Raw genomic sequence first — 25,099 nt, 5'->3', positions numbered from 1 at the left:
GAATAAGTCCTACTTCGATAGTTTACTTGAATTGGTATGCACTGTGGTATCCAAGAGGTTTCCTCCGTTTTTTTGTGTATTGAGAAGATGCACTAGTAGTCTAGCACCCATGTGATTGTTGTGGGCCTGTGATAGAATGGGCAAGAAGGTGACCAAGTGAAATGGACCAAAATGAAGCCTCTTAACGTGAAAGACTATTCCCATCCCATGTCACGAGATATTCAAATGATTTTCTTTCTTTCTTTCTTGTCTTTTTTTTTTGAAAAGGACTCACCGATCCGAAAATTAACTGAAAAGGAATAGTACTGTAACAATATTTGAATCAATCTATCTTATAAAAGACAGTTTATGCATAGGAATAGAATAGCAAGAATCATAACTCACAGCCTAGAGCTTTTCCTATATTGCAATTACTATGCAGAATTGGAAAGTTGTAATATCAAAATTTTACTCCATTTAATTCTATTTACAAATTATTTTTAACATGTTTTAGCAAAAACTTTGAAACTAATAACCCTTTTTTTTTAAAAAAAATATCAATGACATCCCATGATTCAAAAATTTTGTTATCTAGCTTATAAATGGTACTAGAGAGAACATTAATGAAAGCTACGTTGCTCATGGAGCCGTAAACTATCTGATTGTTAGTTTCAAACTCTCAGCAACGAAAGAGATCTAGTCAAATTAAGAAACAAAAAAGTGATCACACTACCGTTAGAAAGTATTGCGGAAACTCCAAACTGAGTAAAAACACAGGCATTCCATGATGCTCCATGTCGTTATCTTCCCATCCCAAATGAAGGAACACTGGAATTGCAAGTAACAGAAAGTTCATGCTGAACACAGATAGCAACAAAAGTTCCTGGTTAAAAGTTAAAACCATATTTAGCAACAAAAACGCCACACTCAGGATGTAACATGGTAACTTGTCATGTAAAGATAAATCTGGACCGTTACGTTACCTTCCGACTTACGTGTGTACATAATATATATATATATATATATATATATATTGGGCCAATACTTACGTGAGTGTAAAATACACACAGAGACACACACGGGATGTATAAATCTAGAACAGAGCCGTTCAATAAACATTGGACGCTATCACGCTACTCCATCAAGCACGTGATATCAAGGACCCCACGACCCCACCAATGAGGGCCGTTGGATCTCCCAACACCGCCGACACAACGAACTGAACAGCTATCCCCGCCATCTCACAACACTTCCTCACCTTTCCTTTGCTTCTGCTGCTACTGTGGCTACTCTGAAGCGTGTTCTTCAAGCTAGGAATTTCATTCTCTAATCTGCTCCGTTTCTTGCTTCCCATATAAATCTCAGGCCAACTCTCCACCACCATCTCCCTCACACAAGCCACGTGTAGATTGTAGCTCTTGCACTTTGATCTGTAACTCCAGCTTCGCCCCTTCCTCCCACATCGGTGACACGCCGAGCTTACTTTCTGATACAGATACAGCTTCATTTCGCCATCGTCGAGCACCATTGGAAGCTTCGCGCAGCATGGATGGAGATCGAATCCGCAAGAAGGGCAGTGATAGACGAACCCTGAGATGCCCTTCTCGCATGCGTTGCAGAATCGCGGTATGTCGCCTGGTGGGCGAGAGAGGAATTGGAACGAACATTTAGGGTAGAATGGATGGTAGATCGAAGGGGAAGGTAAAGCACAGTGCATGTGGAGGTCGTAGTCACAAATGGAGCATTTGTAGCGCGAGCCTATCCCTACTTCCTTGCAGCCATCACATTTGAATGGGAATTGTGAGTACTCGAAACTCAGCTTGTGTTGAGGATGACCGAAATGGCATATCTCACTGTTCTTCATGGTCGTGTCTATGTATTTCTGAGGTTTGCTTGAGGAATACATTAAGAAAACTGATGGACGATATGAAGGGTATGATCTCGATTTTTGTTGCTTGATGGGTGATCAGGGATGCTTTTGAAGGCTAGAAAGTTGTGATGTGAAGTTTGAACATTGGCTTATGATTGAAGCAATTGGAAAGAAGTCGTTCCTCCGGGAATGGAGGTGAATTCTAAACGGCTTTTATGGGAATCCCCTGTGTGATCAAGAAGCCTACGAGGCAAAGCATAAGGTATATTAAGTGGTGTCCCACGAAAGAATATATACCCATTTTTACTTTACATTATCGTCTAAAGATTTGCTAACCAGCAACCTTTTTGCACAAGTTTTTGATGTGCATTGCTACTAAGAAATGATTGGTATGCAGGTCATTCAAGGGATAGTTTCTTCATTTTAAAGAAGCAATTGAAAGTTAACGATGATGGGCAACAATAACATGTACGCAATCACTGTAATTAAAGTTTTGGAAGGAAAAGAAAAGGGAATAAATCTCTTTTTCAAACAGTAGTTCTCTAAGCTTTTTGTTTTTCTGATAGAAATTCTTATCTGCTTGGTGATCTCATCCATTTATATCTTCATCCAGTATATGCCTATTACCCGTAAGCATATTGGAAGAACTGTTCTTGAATGTATTAAATAGATTTTAATATTGATAGCATAATGAGCTGGATTGAACATTATGTCTGGGATTTTTCTAAGCGAAGCATTGAGATTAAAGAATGCAACCATTTCATGTTCAGGTTCCAGCTATCCTAATCTTTTGGGGTTAAGTTGTAAGACGTTATTTGTGAATCCCTTGGTAATAACTTGAATAACCCACCTTTAATCAAACCACACTAGTGGATTAGTTGGATTAGTCAAGATATGTACAAGTTGATTCAAATACCATTTGAGCCTGACATAAAGCAGAAAGAAGAAATTGCATAATGGCTGCAAGGTTCAGTACAAGGAGATAGATGTTTCATAGTGGGCAAGGTGAATGATTGTGGAGAATCAATACCCTTGTGTCAGTGCCCAGCAGCATCTCCTGTTTGAAGAACTTAACTGAAGATCGGGAGAATCAAGCAACCCAAAGGAACCTATAATTAAGGTCCAGGTACTACTTTTTTTTTTCCTGCAACTTCTTTTCTTTATTCTGTTCTGAACCTTTACTTTTTTTGACCGTTTTCCATTTTGTTTCTTTTGGTACAGAAACAGATATCAGGAATCTTCCGGTTTATACAAGTCATTTATTTGTATGGGTACTTTCTTCCAAGTCTTCTGCAGAACTTGTAAGTTCAAGAGATTGAAGTGAAAAGCTGTTGTTCTCTGCTCTATCTTTTTCAAAACTGAATGAAATTTTTTCTTCCCACTTTCTTTTATGTAACAGCCCTCCTCGAAATCTCATCGTCACCCGAGGCGCTGGACACTCTCCTCCCAGGCCCCACAACAGGGCGACCCCATCCCTTACGGTGAGCATCAGAAGACAAAGGCTTCCCCGCAGTAGTTTTGGGTATACCTTCTCCCACCCTTTACGGAAGCCTTTGTCTTCTGATGCTCACCGAAAGGGGTGGGGTCGTCCTATTGTGGGGCTTGGGAGGAGAGTGTCCAGCACCGCAAAAGACCTCAGGGAGGCGGGGTGAGCAGAGGGCTGTTACATTTTAGCCTTCCATTTATCTCTTACAACTGCAGTTCTACATCAATTTTTCAATTTTGCGTGGACTTGATAGAGGAAGGGAAAATCAGATTGAAAAATTGCTTGAAACATAATATAATGTAGAAAAACGGATCAATTGTCACTGCATTTATGAGCAAAGAATCTTATGAGATAGATTTGTCAGGGTGATGAGCCGAGGTTAAAGATATTAGAATCACTGTTTGTAGTTTATGCTCAAGGAATTTACTGTCTCTTACTCTTCTTTGTCATGAACTGTTTGGAGGTTTGGAAACTGGGGATTGGATAAGAAGGAACATTTTTTCTTTTGGAATTGTTATAAAGGAATTTCACTAAAGCAAAAAAGGCACAAACATGTGATAATGGAGTGAAATAGGTATCTCCCTGGTGCTTCTTTGTCCAGTTTATTCTTGAACAGGGTGGAAAAAGTAAATAAGGAGAAAATGAATTAAAAATACCAACAAGTTTACCTTTTAATAGTAACTAGATTTATGCCCGGTGCAATGCATGACAATATTTTAGTTGTTGAGAATAAAAATAAATAAAAATATTAAAAAATTATTTTAACATCCTTAAAGTAAAATATATCACTTTTTTCCTTTATTTTATCTTGATTATAACTAGTTTTTATTTTTAAAATTTATATGAATCCCTCTTAAAATCAATAGTTAAGAGTTACAAAACATGAATATGACTTCTTATAAGTTTTTATTTTCACCTATCTAATCATTAGCTGAAAGTTACTATTCTTGATATATTCTTTTAAATTTTTATTTTAAATTTATTAGTCATACAAACTAATTTATTTAGTATTTTTAAAAAAATTAAATACATACTCCATCTTTTAAAAAATATAAGGTATTGTTAACCAAATCTCACTCTCAATAATATAGTTACTTGTCTTCAAAATAACAATATCTTTCCATATTTACTATTTATTTGGGTGTTTCATACTAAAATAAATATAAAATAATTTATTCATTATGGACTTTTTTTAAAAAAAAGGTCAATAATTACATATTTAAACATTAAAATTTTTTTATATTTCTTAACATCTAACTCTTAAAAAATAACCTTTAAAAAATGTCTTTTTAACTAATGGAATAATTTTATTAAAGTAATATTTCAAACATGTATATGTAAATAATATAATGATTATTAAAAAAAGATTGGGTGTACAGTAGAGGATAAATTCATTAATATTATATGATTAATTTGTAACCCATAATTTTTGTTGCTCAGACTTAAGGCACATGATTAGATTAATATTTTTCATAAGTATTTAAATCATGATTAACTTTTACATATAAACAATAAAATAATAATATTTTTATTCCTTCTCCATTCAAAGAATATAATAAAAACTTGTTTTATACTACTCACACAAACTATTTTGATTTGTTGCCCTATGTTAATAATAAATACTCCCTTCATTAAAAAATATATAGCATTTTTAAATAAATTTTACCCCAATAAAGTGGTTATTTATCTTTAAACTAATCTCATTTTTTCTTATTTATCCCTATTTAATAGGGTGTTTTACCCTAAAATAAACATGAAGTAATTTATTCAATAGGGACACTTAAAAAAAAAGTAATTATTACACTTTCTTTTTTGCCAGTAAATTACACCTTAAAAGACTAAAAATGCTTTATATTTTTTAACATTCAATCCCTAAAAAATTTCTTATATTTTTTAATGTAGGGAGTATATAAAAAATTATTGTATATCTAATATTTACTTTGATTAAAAATGTAAGGCATTTTTAATTTTTTAAGGTGTAATCATTGTTCTTTTTTTAAAAGTATTCCTATTGATAAATGACTTTATTTATTGTAAGGTGTTTAATAGGAGTAAATATAAAAAGATAATGTTAGTTTGAAAGTAGACAACTACTTTATTGAGAGTGAGATTTAGTTAAAAATGCCTCATATGTTTGAATGGAGGGAGTGACTATTATTTTACTAAAAATCTTACATTCACCATCAATTTTTAATATAAAATCCTACATGATCTCTCAAAATATAAAAATCTTATTATTTTTTACATTTTGTTTAAATTTTTAAAATTTATAAATGTAGACCCCGCTCATATTTTTTTGTGTAGGTCCTACACACTACTTTTTTAAATCATATTACTTTATTTTTTAAAAAAATCAAGTTTATTAAAATATTGCATTTTCTCCATTACCCTTACAACTTTAATTCATATTAAGTTTAAAATATCTGAATATATAAAAAATTTATAGTCGAGCTTAACTTTTAACACCTTTAGCTTTTGAATTTATTTAGACTGATTTAACTACCCCAAATTATTAAAAAATATTTTTTTATTTTTTTCTTTATTGAGTCTATACACTACGTCTTTGAATATTTTTTGACCAATTTATATATTTAACTTTCTAAAAAGTTACAAAATAAATACATTTGAATAATAAAAAATTTATTTATTTTTTTAATTTGAATGATTTTTGGACAATATTTATATTTAAATAATGGTATTTTAATCTAACAAACGTAACTTAATGGTCAATTAATGGTTAAATAGATAAAAATAAAATCTTAAAAATAAAATAAGGGCTTGTATTTTATAATTATTTATACTAAAAAAATATTCATATAGATTTTAAAAAATAAAAGAGGGTATCATTAATTAAAACGAAATATTTTTTCTCATTTTCAAGTATAAGTTTCAAATGTACCATACTCATTTGAAAATTAAAAAAAAAACAAAGGAAAGAAAATGTTAGATTGGTAACAATTTTTTTTAAAATAAAAAAGTCGGATGGTACTGTTATTATCCGATAGTGTTACAAAATACAAGACAAAAAAAAAAGTGAGTACATTTTTAATAAATCACTGTTCATTTATGGTTCATCCAAAAATTTTAAATTTATATAGATATAGATGCTGAAAAAGCACTGTTTTTTTTTTTTTTAAAGCATTTGCAATCAATGTAGTAGGAACAAATTATTTGAGAATAGCTTTCTAGCCATGGCGGAAAGTCTACTTCACTCAATTATCGGACGGTTTCGCAAACCAAGTAATCCTTTTATTCTAGGTAAAAGGTAATCATTAAGCAATCATATATATGTTGCCGATGCTTCTAGAATGCTTTTGTGCCTCCCAATTATCTTTTGTAGCATCATTGAATTCTTTATTATGTTCTCCTTCATTTCGTTTTCAAATACTAAAGTATTTTTACCTATTACGCATCTATCAAGGGAAATCCAGAAGTAGTTTGTAATCCTCTCTCGTGGATGTTATATTAGCTTTTTCTGATTAGATATAGGTATGTATAATTTTTTTTTATATTTGATTTTCTTAACAAGCATATAATACGTAAATTCCTTTTAAATTTTTTGATAACATCCTCTTGGAGATTCTAATGATGTAATATTGCTTTAAATAAAAAAATAATTCAAGTATTGTAGTTTTATTTAAAAACTTAATAACAAAGATTTTAAAACTCAAATATTATTTTCATATGCCTAAAATTCACAATCGACTCCAATTCAAAAACTTTGTTTTGGTAATGGGTAGGCAACCAATACTTTAGACTTGTACTCTAATACTTTAAAATGGGTAACTAATACAATTTTCTCAACAAATTATCCAATTCACACATATTCTTGAAGAGAATTATTCATCCAGAGACTGGAATTTACCCTATTAACTATAAAGAACATGTTGCATCAAAACTTTGACCCCTTAAACTTCCGGTCAGGGTATTCCTGTTGATAAAAAACTTAATGACCGCAAAACATGGAAAATGATATTTCATTTTTAGATGTCATAGTGTCATCTGTCATGCAACTTGCATACACACTGTCATGTTAAATCTGCTTGCATACAGCATACACCATGTCATGAAAAATGACTCCTGGTTTAATGGGGCCCACAGATCTAAAACTACAAGTTCTATTTTGTTTTTGTTTTTGTTTTTTGACCAGCCAAGTTCTATTTTGTTTGGGCAAAAGTTCTGATTTAATATGTACCTTGGATTGGATTTTAAATTTAAAAGTAAGACAACGTGGGGAGGGGAAAATGGACCTACGTTGGGGAGCTGGTAAATTGGGCTTATGTTTCGATTGGGCCTATACTTGGCGGGCTCTTGACTTGGTATAGAATTTCGGGCCCTAGGTGTAGTCAAGCAAAAGGAGAATTCATCAGCAGAAGGACACTAGAATCCCAATCTAGGGTTTAAGCAAACTGCAAGAAACCGATACCTCTTCTTCGAAGGAATCATGTTTCCTGGAATGTTTATGCGTAAGCCTGACAAGGCTGCAGCGCTAAAGCAGCTCAAATCTCATGTCGCCATGTTCAGTGCTTGGGTCGTTGCAATTCGAGTCACCCCTTACGTCCTCCACTATCTCATCGGCGAGAAGGACGAGCTCAAGCTTGAACTCTAGATTCTGACCTCCAGGTAACCAAGCAAATTTAGTTCGTCGTAATGATTGTAGAATTTTCAAACTCTAATGAATCTGTTTTGACATTTGTCGTGTGACCTATAAATATCAACTATTTCTTTCTGTGTCGTTTGTCATGATTTTGTTATTCTCGGGCTGGTATGCTGCTTTCCGCGGATCAATTTCTTCTATTCATGTTCTTCTGTTTTAGGATTGTCGACGATCTTCCCGCACTCAATCTGCATAACAAAGAATTAAAATCAATTCGAACTAAATTCAAGATTCATGTGATATAATTATATTAATTTGGATCACTGACAACCAATTGAATGTTAGTTTAATCTTAGTTGAAGAGTGTGATTTATCCACTATTTTTTTGCCATCATTTTGTAATATGTTCGACTCCAGTTTACATGCTTGAAATAAAACTGAACCAGAAAATAGGAAAAAAAAATCAAAACAGCAAAGTAAATTCTAGTACTTGCCAGGACCGCCAGAGATCTCCAACCGATTTGCGCTCTATAACAAACTCCATACTGATATAAACACTTAACCTTCTCGTCTATGTCTTTTAAGTATCCGGCCAATGGTAACAGCAGCAATTATGGAGTACTGAAACAAACACCCCCCCCCCTAAAAAAAAAAAAACCATTTCCTCCTCTTGCGCCTTAATAATTGCGGTCTCATTATAATCTTTTCCTGTTCAATAACAACAGCAAGGATAGTGCTGAAAACTGCTGATGCGGTCTAGAGTTTGCATAAGGAAGAAGAAGATCCTTTTATATTGGATTTAAGATTGGATTTATATGAGATACTTATGACTTGCAAACTTGCACAGTTCATTTGCTCATGCAGAGGTCAGGAGAGATAATATATTAATATGTACATTTGGAAGCTTGGAGCGGGTGGTAAGCTGAGTTTGGACTGTCAATTTGTGGAGGGAGAATGAGTTATTTTGAATAAATTCTGAGATCACCTGAAAAACAGACAAAATAAAATTAGGAAATTTGGTCACGGTGATTGGTTTTTACTCCACAACTTGAGACAATTCAAACTCTGGCATGCCAGTACTGGCATCTTACTAACTAGTGGCTTCATTAGCTTCAGAAGCATGTTATTTCGTATTTTCTGCTAGAGGTATTCAGGAATGTATGGATAATGCATCTAAATGCATAAATTTATTAGTCTCAGTTCTTGTTTTTTCTTGCTGCTGAGAAATGAGAGTCATGGAAAGTTTTATGCAATTATTTTCTGTTTCAATAGGTTCAGTTGGTCTTGCGGAGAAGATGAAATTGGGCTGTGGAAGGAATTTTTGGTGTAAGCTATCATATGTTCTGACTTCTGACTTCAAGTTTGTGTAGATTTCCATTATTAAGGTGGCTAGCTGCGTGAATGTGGCTATTTGACACTTTAATATGATGAATCCTGTTTTTCTGTGAAAAGGCATGAAGAATAGCTTCTTCATAAAACAGCTGTCTGCTGCTAAAGGTCATGTTATTTTAGAATGGTGTCGTTTCAGTTAGGACTAGATTGCATGCTTTACCGACAAAACGGATTTTCCATTCGCTTTCTTAGTGGGTTTAATATTTTCTTTCTTTCTTTCGTTTTTTTTTGGCCAACTCTTTGTGGGTTTAATCAGAGTTGCTTATTTGGAAATAGTTCTTTAATTTAATAGATAAATTTAAGAATTAAATTGACAAACTTCCCTTTTGAAAAAAGAAAATTGATAGCTTCAAATAACCTCATATTATTACCTATTTTATAAAATTTCATCAATCAATTTCGTTATTAATAACCTTTAGCTTAATACAACAAGCAAGTCCCTCTGTTACAAGTACTATCACTTCGAAAGCGTGTAATATTTCTCCATGGAAAATGGATTAAAATTAAATAAAAAGAGGTTGGCCGAAAAAAGATATTCAATGATAATGATATAGATATACTCTAGGTGACAAAACCATAAAGATAGAAAGGAAAATATAATTTTAGATTTCTGTATTTTGTTCGTTTTACTATTGATTCTTATATTTTATTTTATTTTTATATTTTACGTTCTTACACTTTTATTTTTTATTATTTTATGTTTTTTCATGAATAAAGTGTGTGGATTTTGGAGGGATTTAAAATATGAAAAACAGAAGTGTAAAAATTTAAAATAGAGAAAAAAACACATAGATTAATGACAAAATGTAAGAAAAGTATAAAAATTTAAAGTTATGTTTTTTAAAAGTAGAAATATAAATATCTGAATTTGGTTGAAACCCTTTTGCTAACATCTCTGCTTGGAGCGTCAATGCTTTTTCCATCCTTCCCTCATAATACAGCCTCTTTATCACGGCCTCGTAACTCGTTTCCTTGGGGAACAAGTCAAGCCTATCCATCGCATGCCTCAGAAACTCCACTGCCTCATCCTTATCACAAAGTAACCCAATCATCAAGCCTGTGGTTAAAACCCTCTGGCTTAAAAAGCCTTCCTACATGTGTCCTTGTAAACAAGAATAGCAGAATCTCTCTCTCCTATATTACAGTATCCCCTTGATGATATGCTTATAAGCAGTACCATCCATTGCTATTTCTCTGAAAAATTATTCAGCCCTTCAACTTGTCCAGTCTTGCAAAATCGACCAAGCATGTTTTCATAACTCATTGCATCAGGCTCCAAGCCTTTAGTTCTCATTTCTTGCCGCAACTTCTCAGCGTCTTCTATTCTTACTTCTTTACAAGATGCAGCCATCAATACAGTATGGCTATAACCACTGGGAACACAGTTTAATTCACCCATTTCATCCCAAATCTTTTTCATCTTCTCAATCAAATCGTTTTGGTAACAGCATAACATCAATGTGTTGTAAGTATACACATTCGGGTTAACTTCCCCATCCCTCTTCCCATCTTTCTCGCTTTCCTCATCTAACCAAAAGGCTTCTCTGTAAATTTCATATCCTTCAATCCCTCGAAATTTGCAAATGCAATAAATCAAAGAATTCAAGGTACTGACATTCAGGTTAATCCCACGGGACCATAATAATCTCATGATTTTAATTGCAGGGTCAAATATTCTTTGATCCCAAACAGGCTTTGATCAACAAATCGAACACAATAGAGCCGACCCACAATCTCTGAAAGTTTTCACAAGATTCTTGAATACCTTTAAGGGGGCTGACCTATGATTGTCTTCGACATCATCCTCTTGCAATTTCGATGCTCAAATAGCTAACCAAATGATGTCTTGGGCATGCGACTTGAGACGGCCACGAGCAAGAATGTTGAAGATCGTGGAATAAGAGGCGAGGTTGTGGTTGCAGCGGGAATCGCTAAAAGCCGAAAAATTGAAGGGCGAGATGGGGTCTGCTCCTCAGGTGGAGTGTGATTTGAAAAAAATAGTCAGGATCGAAGCCGTTGGGGTATAGAGAACGGAGGCAGCTCCAACGAGATTTTGAACGGTGGTGGGTGAGGATAGAAACGACGGTGGTTATGGCACTTTGAGTGGTGGAGGCCTCATCGAAGGACGGTGGCGATGAAGAGTAACAGAAGAGAAATAAGGATTTGCAAGCTTGGGATGTTAAGGGAAAACGCTTAAGGAGTTGAGTCGCCATTTACAGGAACATAATTGTGAGCTTAGCATAGAGAACGAACCATATAGCATTGAAATGCCCCTTAGAAATGAAAGGTAATAATGCTAAGAAACTACAAATGGGCTCATAAATAACGGGGATTAGAGACTCAAAACTCAGAACGAGACAGTGAGGTAAAATGTAGAAAACGAATACAATGCTGAATGCAGGAGGATTAGGAACACATCCACGATAGAGAAGAACATGAACAGAAGAAAATAAAGAAAACATCAAACCAATCCCTTTGAATATTGAGGAATGAATTACGAAACCATGAAGAACAGTACAAAGAAAGAATTTATCTTTGTGGTTCGCACGATGAATGTCAAAAGAGATTAGTTTGAGAATTTTACAATTGCTACGACAAATTGAAACTGCTTCATTAGCTGGGGAATGAAGGTGAGATCAGAATCTAGAGTTGAAGCTTGAGCTCCGTCCTCATCACCGACAAATTGAAACTACCTGATTAGCTAAGGGGAAGGTTTTACCGAATTTATACCATCTGCAATTTCATATATAATTACAGGTTAAACTAAAATAATCATAAATCATTCAACCACTATTTAATCACAGTTAGACCATTAATCTTTAAATTAATACCCGTTCAGTTTAATCACCAGTCTGATTTTTTAAAACCTTGCTTTAACCCTTGATTGTGATTCTCCTGTTGATGAATGCTCCTTTCTAAACAATCACAAATTGGACTCATTTGTTTATTTCCTCTCAAAAGCCCATGATGCATTGGCCTAATTGAAGCATGAGGCCCATTTTCTAGCCAAAGCATGGGGCCCATTTCCCAGCTGAAGTATAGGACCCATTCGGTTTCTTCAGCACTGCTTCTCGACCAGAGACATTAGGAGTCTGTTGAAGATTTGTTGTTGGGCAGCATATAAATATATGATCACTGAGAATGAAATATCAATTGTTTTTTTAATTTTGGTATGTGCTTGTCGGTCGATTTTCTAACTCAGCGGCATAATCAATAAGTCCTGTTCTCAGGAATACCTTGAAAAGGAAGTGGAAGCCTGGAAGGGGAAGTCTTGACTGATCTTTAATGGGATAACTTGGAGCTGCTGAATTGAAATGTTCTCTTAGTAAAAATATATTCCCGAATATGATTATTGTTGTTGACAATCTTATCCTCTTTTTCTAATTATTTGACATCTGTTACCTATTTCATAGTAAGGTTTAGCTAGCAAAAGTTAGCCTCGATGAGTCTTTTAAAGGCTCAAATTAATATCTGATTTTAGGTCAGCATGAGTTTATAGTTTCGACAAGTGATTGGGAGCTTAGTTTCTAACCAAATCCGATGTCCAATTAAAAAACAGATCTCATATTCTGACAGATCAATTTTCAATTTCCTTCTATATATATATATATATATATATTTTGCTCGCTGTTCAGATCTGGCATCCTCTTTTTTTTTTTAAAAAAAAAAAACAGATCTGGCATCAAGTAGTACAATATTTTCTTTTTTCCTTATAATATGGTTTTAATTAAATCATATATATCAATAAAAATTTATTAGAGATGAAATTACATAAAATAACAATATTTTTTTATTTTTTTCTAATAATATCACAATTAATATCATAATAGTGGGGAGTAAAATACAGAATTAATATTTTCTCCATTTTTTAAGACAAAAACAAAATTATTTAATTATTTAAAAATATTGAGACACTCATTATATATATTAAAAAAATCTTTAAAAACCTTCTGAACAAATAGTTCAAAATCTAGTATTTTTGTTATAGTAGATTTTGAACATGCTTGAAAATAAGTGCACACATGACATGACTGATTAAGAACAGATAATAATATTAAAATGCTAATTTTCATAAATGGGGGCATTGAATGTCTTTTTAAGCTTCCATTGGCGATTACCAACTAGACTGACCAATGAAGTGATTTAGCACTACATGACCGGGGCAGTCATTAATGATAGGGTCAAGGGAAATAAATATAATATTGTGGAGCCAAATTAAATTAAATTTATATAATTATAGCACTGTACCATCATCAATGACGTGTCTTAGGCTTAAATACCGTGGAAAATTGGCAGGCTCCGCGCTGCAAAAAAGCTCCTCGCCTTAAATTCACCAAAGTTGACACGTGTCTTTCACTGTCCTCTCTCTCTCTCACCCCACTCCCTTTCCACACACCCCGCAACCTGAAGATGCAGATTAGAAGGAAGGCGGCAAAAAATAAAAAAATAAACAAAGAAAGAAAAATAAACACTTTCAGTCAACCTTTGCATTAAACCAACGAACCAAGCTTCCGGTCTCTCTCCCTCTCTGACTCTTAAAGATTCATAAGCCCAATATTTTTTTACTCCTCAAAGAGACTCCATGATCATTCTCATCATGATGATGATTCCACCGTCGTCTTCTCCTTCTTCTTCGGTTCCCTCTCAGCCACCCCGTCTTCACTTTCACCATTGGGCCCCATCTCCGGCCCCTTCTCCGGCCACCCCTGCCCCGACACTCCTTCCTGTTCCTGTCAGCAAAACATCGCCTCTGCCCTCAAAGTTGCCGGTTGACTTCAGTCCGCCTCTGATTGCAATGGTTGTCGTCGTTGCCACCGCCTTTATCGTCGTCACCTACTCCCGCCTCATCTCCCGCCACCTCATGCCTCCGATAATCCGCCTAGCTCGCCGGTGGCGACGCCGTAGGCGACGCTCCTATCTCCCATCCTCCTCCGGCGACCTCGACTCGCTCCCTTATGATTCTCCTTTCGAGGCAATCGATGGACCTCACTTGTTCTCGCCTTATGGCCTCGACGAGTCCATCATCAAGACCATACCGTTTTCCCTCTACACTGCCAAATCCAATGATCAATTCGAAGAGTCTCGACGCGATTGCGCGGTCTGTTTGTTGGAGTTCGAAGATGATGAGTACGTCCGCACGCTGCCGTTTTGCTCACACACGTTTCACGTGGATTGCATCGACGTTTGGCTCAGGTCCCACGCAAATTGCCCCCTCTGCCGTGCCGGAGTTTTGTGCGCGGAGTCGCCGTTCACGCCAATGATGGCGGCGAGGATTCGGCCAAGCCTCGACGACGACACGATTTTGCATAGAATCAGTATGGACCCTCTGGCCGAAGCTCCCTCGCCCGTGGCTCATTCTCTGGTCTCGGAGATCACTCCTTGCAATGAAGAGCAATCCCCGAGAAGGAATACGGAGGACGATCGATTCAACGGCGGTCGTGATTTTCTCCTGAAGCGATCCTACTCGTTCGGATTCGAGCGGAGCTTGGCGTCGGAGAGAATGGTGATGGAGCCGGCGACGGCGTCACCGTGGCGGTACCACCGGAGGGGAAGCAGCAGCAGCTTCTGGACCAAAAGACCATCACCGTTCGGGTCGCTGGGAAAGCCGAGAGTGTTCTCGTTCAGATACTACAGAGGGATGAAGTCGCCGTTCTTCCGTAGACGAGGGTTCTTCCCCCTGTCAGAATCAAGCATGAGGTCATACAACGGAGGAGGGAGCTCGTCCCGGCGAAGCAAGTCAATAGCAAGCCCGATGTTCCTGAGGTCGTCGGCGGCGATGGCAGCGGTGGGAGCGGCAGCTTTCTCGTCTAGCCGGCTAAGGTGCGGCGACCCGGAAGCATTACTGTCACCGGAGAGATACAACAGGAGATAAAAGAAGAAAAAGCAATAGGTGGGGATTACTAATTCTTTTTGTTGGGGGGAAAAGGGATACGTGGAAGAAGATGATTGGTGAAAAGACGGTCGGAGATGGCGACGGAGAGGAGGGTGGTGGTGGTGGCGGTGGCGGAGGAGAGAGAGTGGGGTCAGGAGGGAGGAGAGAGAGGAAGGGGAATTAATGGAGGAGATTAATGAGAGGGCCTGTCAATATGTAGAGGGTCATTAATGGGAAGGTGGCTCTGCATTTAATGTCTCACCAATTTGACGAGAAAGAGAGACAAAGCTTCATCAATTCAGACCTTACAAGCCCAGTCTCTCACAACCTCAGATTCAAACAACCACCACCCTCTCTCTCTCTGCCCCCTCTTTTAAGCTCGTATTCTCTGTGACCGCTTCACTTACACAGTGTCTCTGCATCAGAGTTGTGTTGAGGGTGTAAAGAAGCTCATAAATGGTGGGGGGATGAGGCTTCTCTATGGCCTTTCCACTTCCCATTCCTCCATCACTCCAATGTCCCTCTCCCAGTTTTGGTCTCACACATATATTCATATATATATATATATATATATTATCACACTTGTGGTACTTTTTAGTTAATTTATTGTTAATATCTGTTTACTATACTTGATTTCTTTTTTTCTTTTTTAAGAAACTTATATATTCTACAATTGCATCTAATAATTTTACCAACAAGCTTGCTAAAAATAGAAATAACGATTCAAATGAAAGATATAAAAAATCAAGAGAACTGCTAGGATGTCATTGTATTGGTCATCGTTCCATAATATTATCTATGGCGGTAAATGAATGTAGTAAATTAGTAATTAATTTAAATGAATAATTAATTGTTTTATCCTTCAAACTTGCTTTAATCAATAAATATTAAATTTTAAAATTAAATTAACAATTGAAACAAACTCAAATTATTAAAGTTTATTTAATCACTTTTTAAAAGGATAACTCCGTCCGATCTAAAATAGAAAATATTTTTAATTATAATTCAAATATCAATAAAATTTAATATCTTTATTTTCAATTAAAAATATTAAAAGTTTTTTTTAACCCTTTCTCCTACTTGTCAATAATAAATTAATTGAGAGAGATAATATTTTTTAATGAAGTATTATAATATCAGATTCTTGATCAATAAAATTTTAACTATTATGAAGAGTAAAAAAAAATAAAATAAATACTACATAACAAACTAAGCTAATAGATATAAAGATAAAATAAAAAAATTAAAACTTATCAAATATTTTATATTTTAAATCAAAATGAGTTAAAAAATATATTTTATAATTTGAACCATATAAAGTATTTGATTGTTGATATAAATCAATTTACAAGGATTTGTATAGCGCGAATCAAGTGGATGAGGTGATGGAGCCATGGGGAGGGGGATCAGCAGCTTGGGAATATGAATGAGGGGGCTAATAGTAATTTCATGGTCAAAGACTTGGGGAAAAGCCATGTGGGAAGAGCCCAAAAGATATGATGCCGGTGACCTCCCCGCCCCCAGAACGCATTAATTGTGGTTTTTGGATTCCGCAATCTTTCTTTCTTTCTCATCCACACCCCCACTTCAACAGCACCGTAGTTTCATTATATCTCTTTTTAATTCAATTTCTAGAAGGAAAGACGCAACATTGTGCTGTTTTATGAAAATTAACAACACCACCACCACAATGGGTGTCCAGGTGCTTGCTTGCATGTCTGCGTCAAAGTGTGAATTCAAAGGAGATCACAATACATTGAGCGTGTCACGTTTTGTTTTTCCAATTTGGCCACAGGAAAGAAGGCTGCTAATTTGACTGTGTGTGAAAGTGACATCAAAGTGAGGACTAGATTTTTTTTTTTTTTTATAGGTCAAGTGTCCACTGTCTAGCCCACAATAATTGGAGTGGTCGCAGGTACACACCTCGTTCCTGCACATCTCATTACGGCCCAAATCAAATGCTATGCAGCTCATTACTTTTGCATTCATTATCGGACCCATTAACGCAATGACACGTGGAGAAGTAACATTTGCACTTATTTATAAATATGATGAGAATTTTGTTTTGTACTATTTATAAACCATGTTATTAATTGTTTATTATAAGTTTTTTTATTTTTTATTAAATATTGATGAGGAAAAATATATTAACAATGTACATTTAGTAAGGAAGTTGAAAATTTTTTAAATTTTAATACAGATTAATAAGTTTTAGACTTTTATTTTTATTTCAGACTTAAATAAAATTGGAGGAGCACATGATTTTTTCATTTAAAAATAATATGACTTGTTAAAATCTTTATATAAATTTTTTTATCAAAATGTCTTACAACTTTTATTTTTTAAATCTTTAAATTTTAACACGTTAGATCTTTCCAAACACCTGTGCATGTCATGCGCTGTCTTTTAGGCAGGGCTGCACAAATACTGGACTAGACCGGGTTGGATGCCAACTCGAAATCTAGTCTGAATGGAGACCGGACTAGAATTTTCAGTTTGAGGACTGGTCCAGTCTTGTTGGACCCGAGACTTGGACCGAGTTGGACTTGGTCCACTAGGTTACTGGACCAGTCTAATTTCTTAAATCTAACTCTCTCAAAAAAAAAAGCCCTTATATCCCCTTTCCTATAATCACTTGCATTAATATCATAGGTTTTTTTTTTATATCCCTTTTCTTTTTTTTATATTGTTTAATGTTTTTGCTGTCTACGTATGGTGTGAAAACATAATAGAACATATATGCTTTGCACATGTTTTTTTTTTCAAGTCTTGAGCTAAAAAGGAACAAGAGCATGCATGAGTGACGCAAATACATAAACTAAGTAGACACTTGTATTAACTTAGCAGTATATACAATGACAACAGATTAATCCTTTTCTAATATTAAGACAACTTGATACTCTACTGTCAAATTATATTAAAAAAAGGGAACACTGAAAGAAAAAATTAAAGACCCATATGACTACATAGATGCTAATCCAAACTTCATCTTCCTCACATGTTCATGGTACTATTTGTTACCTCCATCTCTCGTCAACCCCCTCAAACATGCATGCTAGATAAGTGCCAAGTAATAAACTCATTAATATATTCATATTCAGAATATATACATCTCACTATAGTCTACTTAGTCAACAATTCAACATTTCATTGTCAAGCTCTATAGTCTATCCAAAAAAATGACTATCCATAAATTCTAGCCAACCACATGATATAACTAGCTAGCCAAAAAATAAGCATTAGCCTATCAAACTATCATCATGCTTCTTCACATAACAAAAAGTTAGTGAGATGTGCCTAAAATGTATCCAAAATATCTAAAAGTTTGAAAGCTAACAAACATAAGAGCCATACAACATGAAATGATGCTCACACAACCATCTTCTCTGACATCAGTAACACTGGAAAGATCTAAAAAATATATAAAATATAAATAGTCAATGGCATTACATCACAAATAAAAAAAATACAATTGAAACATATAATAATTCATATAAAATATAAATAGTCAATATCATCATTGCAACACATACCAGTCTTCACCACACCCTCGGTCTCCTGAAAATTATTAAATTCTTGAAGCATGGATGCAAATTTAGAGATGGATTGTCCAGGAAGCAGCCAATTTTGAGCACAGATAAGCACTTCAGTCATCTTTGGTGATAATGAACTCCTATAAGAGTCCACTACACGTCCTCCTGTGCTTAAGGTTGATTCAGAGGCCACTGTAGACACTGGAATAGCCAAGACATCACGTGCCATCATAGAAAGAACCTTGTATTTGCTAGAATTGGCTCTCCACCATGCTAATATATCAAAATCATCATCAACAGGGGTATCATCAGTAGAATTAGATGAAAGATATTTATCTAATTTTGATTGTGGTTCTGATGAGGTTTTTTTTTTTAGATGCTAACTACCTACGACCTGGATCTATACCCCCTTGGCCTTTAAGCATTGAACATGTTGATGATCCTGGAAGTGTAGAAGAAGAAGCATTGCTTGGGATACTAATCCCTAGTCCTTTAGAATACTCATCAAACATGTGGTACAAGACATATTTGATCTTAATTTTCATGGCCATGCAAACTTCAAGATCAAGAAAAAGTTGCTCAAATATATGATTCACATAAGCAAGCTTGTACCGAGGATCCAAAATCACCGCTACAATGAGCAAAGGATTCATATTCTCTGTTTGACCCCAATATTTTTCATACTTGCTTCTCATACTTAGGGACATTTTCATAAGCAAAGGATCAACATTCACAATGTTCTCTTCCAACAACTCATGAATAAGAGAAATTTGATGGAAACAAGTGTTAGAAGTAACATTTAGTGAACTTGAAACATCAAAGTTATGTCATAAAATACCTTCAAAAAGTTGAGAAAGACACGTGTCTTGTTCCAATCACTAGCTTTAGGAGGGCCTTCACGCTTAGTGCCTCTAATGAATTGCCCCATATAATCTTCATCTTCATCTTCTAGGCATTCAAAAGCCTTTTGAATCTTCAAAGCGGATTCCAACATCAAGTAAGTTGAATTCCATCGAGTATTGACATCAAGGTAAACAAGGCTAGTAGTGTTCAATTTCTCTAACTCAGCAACACTTTTAAACTTTTGGAGACGAGCAGGGGAAGAATGAACATATTTAATTGCATTGTGAATTGCATCAAAGCTGTTTTTCAACTCCTTCAACCCATCATTAACCACCAAGTTAAGAATATGTGCACAACTTCTCAATTGAAGGTAATCACCCCCACAAACCATGCCCTTACAATTCCTAAGCCTTCTTTTTAAATAAGACAAAGCCGTGTCATTAGATGATGCATTGTCCATTGTTATGGTAAACACCTTCTCAATTCCCCATTCTAATAGACACTTCTCAATTGTCTTTCCAATTGTGTCACCCCTATGATTCTCAATCATGCAGAAATTTAATATCCTCTTGTGCAACTTCCACTCAGGATCAATGGAATGACAAGTAAGGCATAAGTAATTGAAATTTTGAGTAGATGTCCAGCAATCAGTTGTCAAGCAAACACGATTTACAGACTTCTTCAACACTTGCTTCAATATCTTGATTTTTCCAAGATATAGTCGCCAACAATCTCTAGCAACTATTGTTCATGAAGGGATTTGAAATCTTAGTTTCAACTCTCTCATAAAATTTCTAAACCCATACTTCTCAACTATCCTGAATGGCATCTCATCACAAATAACAAATTCAACCAATGCCCTTCTACATCGTTTTTGGTTGAAAACATGAGAGACTAAGCCTCCTCCTTGCCCACTTGGCATCACGTAGTTCAACATTGATTGCTTTGGTATTGTGGTAGCCTTATGTGGGTTTTTAGGACATTTTAGAAAGTGCCTTTTTAATGATGTTGTCCCATGCTTGTTTAGTTCACAAGCATAAGTTGCATAAAAGTATTTGCAAGAAGCTCTAACCTCTCCATTTGTTTCTTCCAAAGGCAACTTCACAAAATGCTCCCAAACTTGTGATTGTTTACTCTTCTTCTCAAGCTCTTTTCTCTTTCTGCTCACATTCTCTGAACCACAATCTTGTACAAGGTTAGAGGCAAGATCAATAGCTACAAGAGGAGGAGTTGATGGAGTTGATCCAGTAGGAGGTGGCATTTTATTTTGACTAGAACCAATTAATTGTGTTGGCAAGGGTTGGTCAATACTAGCAGATGCAAAAGTTTCGTCCACCATGTCTTTAACATGAAAAACAAGACACAATGTTAACTTATAAAATCACAAACACAAGTATAGATCAGACTTTTCTCAAAGAAGTATGACATATACAGAGCCACTTCTTTGTCATGATTACCAGTAAATCAAATCCGACAATTAATATTACAAGCATAGGTAATCTAATTGTTACAAAAATTTATCCTCAAAATACTGATATAAGGTTCAAATATCAGAATAGCAACCTCACCGAAAATATAATAAATATCACATTATATCAACCAAAAATGAGGAATGATCCTCTAAAACCAAAGCCATCTATAGCAAGTTAGCAACAAAAGATCAGTCATCAGTCTACAGCAACAATGGAAGCGTCTCTCTTCGAAAGGTGGAAATGTGAACTTTTGAAAATGGCAACAGTAATACATCCCTTACCACAGCAACCTCAACGAAAAGCAAACAAAACCAGAAAGAGAGAAGTAATAGAACATAAGCATGCAAAAATGGAACAGAAATCATCGGAGAAGTCAGAAACAAAATAAGAAAAACCAAAAACCAAGCAAGCAAAACCAGAATGCACGATGAATCAGAAGGCTGAGTGAAGAAAAACTAAAAACTGAGCAAGCAAAACTAGAAGAAAAACCACAAAATATGAATACCTTTCAGTTGTCGACGCTGTCACTGGAGAAGGAGGAGGAAAATGCACAATGAATCGAAAGGCTGAGTGAAGTAGTCAAGCGATCGTGATGTTCTTCTTCATCGACATGCTTGAGGAGAAACAGGGCGAGTGGGCAACAGGCGACGGCTAACTAAGAAGAGGCAGAGAGATGAGTGAAACTTCAGAGAGCTACGGGAGAAATGAAAAATGAGGGTACTGACTAGTGACTATTGAGCTCAAAGCCTCAGACAGAGTGGGGAAGGACTAAAGGATTATGTGGGGAAGGACAAGTTTCCAATACGGCCTATGCAACAGCCAATTTTTGACTAAGACCTTAGACTCTGAACTGAACAATGAACATCATGGCCTCGTGATTCATATGTTTGAATTTTACTGCCAATGAGAATTTTTTATTAATAGTGGGTTGTCTTTATTTAGACTTCATAGACTGAATCTGAGGCTAGCGTGAGGAACTGTAACTGAGCATGAGACGTGACGTGAAGCTCAGTGAGTCATAGAGTCAGTCAGTGTAAGAATTTTTTGTGTAAATAAATAATATAATTATTTAATATTTAATATTAAAAAATTAACCTGGACCGGGTCAAACTAATTGGTCCAAAAGAGTAGTCTCTAGTCTGGTCTGACCCATATATATAGTCTGACCCGTTTAGTCCAATCTTTTATTCGAGTTGATTTTTTTAGGGTTGGGTCAGACCAGGTCAAACCAAACAGATCGGGTTTGAGTTTTTTTAAATAGCCCTACTTTTAGGCGTTTTCTCTGAAGGGCGGATGCCACGTGCCTAAATGCTCTAGTTCCAAGAAGCAACAATAATTGATATTAATTTAAAAAAATTCATTCCTTTAATGGATCATGATGGCAAATGGGCACCCCTTTGTGTTGCGGCCCAAATTGACATAAGGCCTCCATTTCTTTAAAAAAGAAGACCAGGAATTTAGAATCTCATTATTGGCCCTTATTAAACCGGAAAAAAATAATAAATTGCTCATGGGAGTCCAGCCAAGGTGCATGAGATAGCACAATGATTTTCTTTTTTTGGACAATAGACTGAGAGTATCATTAACAACTGAAAACAAATAAGAGTACAGAATATTACAAAACAGAAAGGAAAAGGACAAAAACAAAAACAATCTATCATCAACCTCCATCTCTTGATATAAAAGACGGCTTGTGTCATAGATGCAAGACACTGATTCCAAGTTATGAGCCCATCGGGCAAGAGTATCGAGGAGACTAATTATTAACCGGAATTTAAAAAAAAAAGAAAGATAACGCAAAAAATAAAATTCAGTAATAATAGTGACTCTATCCTTCATATATACTGATGCTATACTGATACTACATTCTTAATCACCTGCTTGCTACCTTTACTCAGAACGATGAGCGAGAGAAGTCTCTCCAATTTTTTTACCTCAATTTTACTTCATTTTTTCCATCCTCACCGTTCGTTAATTTTATCATTGAAAAAAGTTATTCAACAAATAATTTAAATGGTGTATAAAAAAATACAGGAAAATGAAACTCTTTCCAAATATAGCGCATTTATTTGAAACAGACCAGGTGGCACCAACGTGGTAGCCATGTGGATCGACATACGACACGTCACCTATATTATCAAGATGCGGCAAAAGAGAGAGAGAATTAAGTGGGGCAGAATAAATTCTGGAGGGAGCAGGATGCACATGCGCGGTGAACGTAGGTGGCAACATTTAAGGCCGCCGGATATGTTAGATGTATATTTTTATGACCATAAATGCCCCCGGCCTCTTTTCTTTCTTTCTTCTTCTTCTTCCTTTTTAAAAAAATCATGCTCGATTTATTATAAAAAAAAAATCATTCTCGATTTAATTTAATCCGATAAGGTTTAAACCAATCAATGTGAAAGGCCCTCATACATATCCCTTTCATTTTTATATATAAAAAATAAAAACTGTATCACAAATTTTTTAATTTAATTAACTATAATAATTATATTTAAAATTTAAAAAATTAAATTAAAATATCTTGTATTAATCAATATAAATATATATTAATTATTTTTTATTAATGTAAATTATAAGGAATAATTTAAAACATATGTAACAAATGTTTATTGAGGTATGTGATTTTACTTATAAAAAAATACAAATCACAAGTGATAGTTTGGCTTATAAATAAACATGAAAAGAGTACTTCATCTAGTCCAAAATATAAATATTTTTAGGAAAAATATACATACTAATGAAGTCCTCATTTTCAAAAAAAAAAAGTATATATTATTTTTTTCTTTTATCTCTAATTTCAATTATCAAGAGGAGTTAAGAAGAAATGTTTATCTACTCTCTTTGTTAAAAAATATAAAATATTTTTAACTAAATTTTATTTTCAATAAAATAATTACTTATCTTCAAATTAACATTTTCTTTTCATATTTATTACTATTTAATAGGATGTTTTATTTTAAAATAAATATAAAGTGATCATTAAAGGTACTTTTAAAAAAATTGCAATAATTATAACTGAAAACACTAAAATTGTTTTATGTTTTTCAATATGTAACTCCTCAAATTTTTTTTTACATTTTTTAATAGAGGGAGTGGATTAATAAATGTCTGTTTTTTTTTTTATACAAGAATCAAATCCCTTCTTTACATATAATAAATCCTAAAAACATAATCAAGATAGGTTTATTTGAATGATAGAGACTCTCATCATTTAAATAAATAGTTGATATTTAAATTTGAACTCTTATATATATAGTAATCTAGTAAGGAGAAATTTATTGTTTGCTCTCGGTACTTTAAAAAAAAAATCTATATTATTAGCAGAGCATGCTTATGACTCACCAGTCACCAAAAGCAAAATGTTTTGTTCATTCAGTACAATAAATGATATTCTAAAATAGACTGCCACGGTCTTGTAATGCTAATTTGTTGTGATTGATGGTAAATTGGTAATGCCTGTCCTTTTATCTTTGAAGAATTTGTTGCCTTTTCGAAGTAAAGTTAATTTTATAATAATCAAAATAATAGTTAAGAGGTGCAGTGCGAAATTGGAGGAATCGCATGTTTAAGGTTAATTGTTGTCATGTTGTGTTTGGCAGCTCCAAGCAATTCGGTATACATACTGGTTCGAAGGCATATGGTTTTTGGTGAGCTTTTTGGATTGCAACATGTGATCGTCTTTTACTGCTAATATTTCCATGCCATGTTAAAAAAAAAAAAAGAATAACGTTGATATCTTGTAAATAAAGTAGGATAATTGATCAACTTTAAGAAATTTGAAAATGATATATAGTTATATATATTTGATGAGGATGTTTGATGTTTATTCACATATATTATTTGAACGAGAAACACGAGATATTTCACCAACATTTAATCCTGTTGAATAGAGAAAAACAGTTGGGAAGTTTTGTGACACCAATTTCCTACCTATATCAAGAAGTTTCGTTGATGAACTCTATTAATCGGGTGATAACTCAAGCCATTCACGAAAACATACACAAGAGTCTTGCCAATCCTATCCATAAAAAAAAAAAAAAGACGCTCAC

General features: G+C 34.6%; 5 protein-coding genes across 8 annotated transcripts; 2 read left to right on the top strand and 3 right to left on the bottom strand.

The window, feature by feature from the left end:
- Positions 1–483: 483 nt before the first annotated feature.
- LOC129292889 (uncharacterized) lies at positions 484–2,172 on the bottom strand. 4 transcript variants are annotated; one of them, XR_008589030.1, is made up of 2 exons: positions 1,029–2,172; positions 484–862 (listed from the first exon to the last, which is right to left on the bottom strand). XR_008589030.1 is itself a non-coding variant. In XM_054930567.1 (1 exon), exon 1 carries the CDS (start codon positions 1,883–1,885, stop codon positions 1,121–1,123), a length of 765 nt encoding a protein of 254 aa, XP_054786542.1. In that variant the 5' UTR covers positions 1,886–2,171; the 3' UTR covers positions 907–1,120. The 4 variants fall into 4 exon arrangements, 1 of the variants encoding a protein (XP_054786542.1); XR_008589031.1 differs by having other exon boundaries at positions 484–836; XR_008589029.1 differs by having other exon boundaries at positions 963–2,171.
- A 5,519-nt stretch (positions 2,173–7,691) lies between these two features.
- Positions 7,692–9,540, top strand: LOC129292838 (mitochondrial import receptor subunit TOM6 homolog). Its single transcript, XM_054930496.1, has 2 exons — positions 7,692–7,958; positions 9,205–9,540. The coding sequence occupies exon 1, from the start codon at positions 7,780–7,782 to the stop codon at positions 7,942–7,944; it is 165 nt and encodes a 54-aa protein (XP_054786471.1). The 5' UTR covers positions 7,692–7,779; the 3' UTR covers positions 7,945–7,958; positions 9,205–9,540.
- A 2,541-nt stretch (positions 9,541–12,081) lies between these two features.
- LOC129292837 (uncharacterized) lies at positions 12,082–14,123 on the bottom strand. Its single transcript, XM_054930495.1, has 4 exons — positions 13,808–14,123; positions 13,605–13,728; positions 12,561–12,628; positions 12,082–12,459 (listed from the first exon to the last, which is right to left on the bottom strand). Exons 1-4 carry the CDS (start codon positions 13,813–13,815, stop codon positions 12,327–12,329), a joined length of 333 nt encoding a protein of 110 aa, XP_054786470.1. The 5' UTR covers positions 13,816–14,123; the 3' UTR covers positions 12,082–12,326.
- Positions 13,554–15,306, top strand: LOC129292836 (RING-H2 finger protein ATL65). The gene has a single exon (XM_054930494.1). It carries the CDS (start codon positions 13,907–13,909, stop codon positions 15,194–15,196), a length of 1,290 nt encoding a protein of 429 aa, XP_054786469.1. The 5' UTR covers positions 13,554–13,906; the 3' UTR covers positions 15,197–15,306.
- Positions 15,307–18,565: 3,259 nt separating this feature from the next.
- Positions 18,566–20,911, bottom strand: LOC129293077 (zinc finger BED domain-containing protein RICESLEEPER 2-like). The gene is made up of 5 exons (XM_054930880.1): positions 20,645–20,911; positions 19,568–20,272; positions 19,121–19,481; positions 18,730–19,002; positions 18,566–18,597 (listed from the first exon to the last, which is right to left on the bottom strand). Exons 1-5 carry the CDS (start codon positions 20,909–20,911, stop codon positions 18,566–18,568), a joined length of 1,638 nt encoding a protein of 545 aa, XP_054786855.1.
- Positions 20,912–25,099: the final 4,188 nt, after the last annotated feature.

Source organism: Prosopis cineraria, unplaced genomic scaffold, assembly GCF_029017545.1.
Source record: "Prosopis cineraria cultivar Desert tree isolate PC_DT_omini unplaced genomic scaffold, ASM2901754v1 PC14, whole genome shotgun sequence".
Classification (NCBI taxonomy): Eukaryota; Viridiplantae; Streptophyta; class Magnoliopsida; order Fabales; family Fabaceae; genus Prosopis; species Prosopis cineraria.
The sequence above is the reverse complement of the archived record's forward strand: the minus strand, read 5'-3'. Positions and strand labels throughout refer to the sequence as shown.

Bases quoted from the DNA above. Each gene is read 5' to 3' on its own strand.
- LOC129292889 (XM_054930567.1), bottom strand. From the start codon at position 1,885: ATGTATTCCTCAAGCAAACCTCAGAAATACATAGACACGACCATGAAG.
- LOC129292838 (XM_054930496.1), top strand. From the start codon at position 7,780: ATGTTTCCTGGAATGTTTATGCGTAAGCCTGACAAGGCTGCAGCGCTA.
- LOC129292837 (XM_054930495.1), bottom strand. The intron at 12,629-13,604 runs GTATTTAAGCCT...ATTTCAATTCAG, and splicing joins GAGCCTGCCAATTTTCCACG to CAGCTCCAAGTTATCCCATT. The intron at 12,460-12,560 runs GTATTCCTGAGA...TTTCATTCTCAG, and splicing joins GCTTCCACTTCCTTTTCAAG to TGATCATATATTTATATGCT.
- LOC129292836 (XM_054930494.1), top strand. From the start codon at position 13,907: ATGATCATTCTCATCATGATGATGATTCCACCGTCGTCTTCTCCTTCT.
- LOC129293077 (XM_054930880.1), bottom strand. From the start codon at position 20,911: ATGGTGGACGAAACTTTTGCATCTGCTAGTATTGACCAACCCTTGCCA. The intron at 20,273-20,644 runs GTTAGAGCTTCT...GGAAAAATCAAG, and splicing joins TGGAAGAAACAAATGGAGAG to ATATTGAAGCAAGTGTTGAA. The intron at 18,598-18,729 runs GTATGTGTTGCA...AGATCTTTCCAG, and splicing joins CGAGGGTGTGGTGAAGACTG to TGTTACTGATGTCAGAGAAG.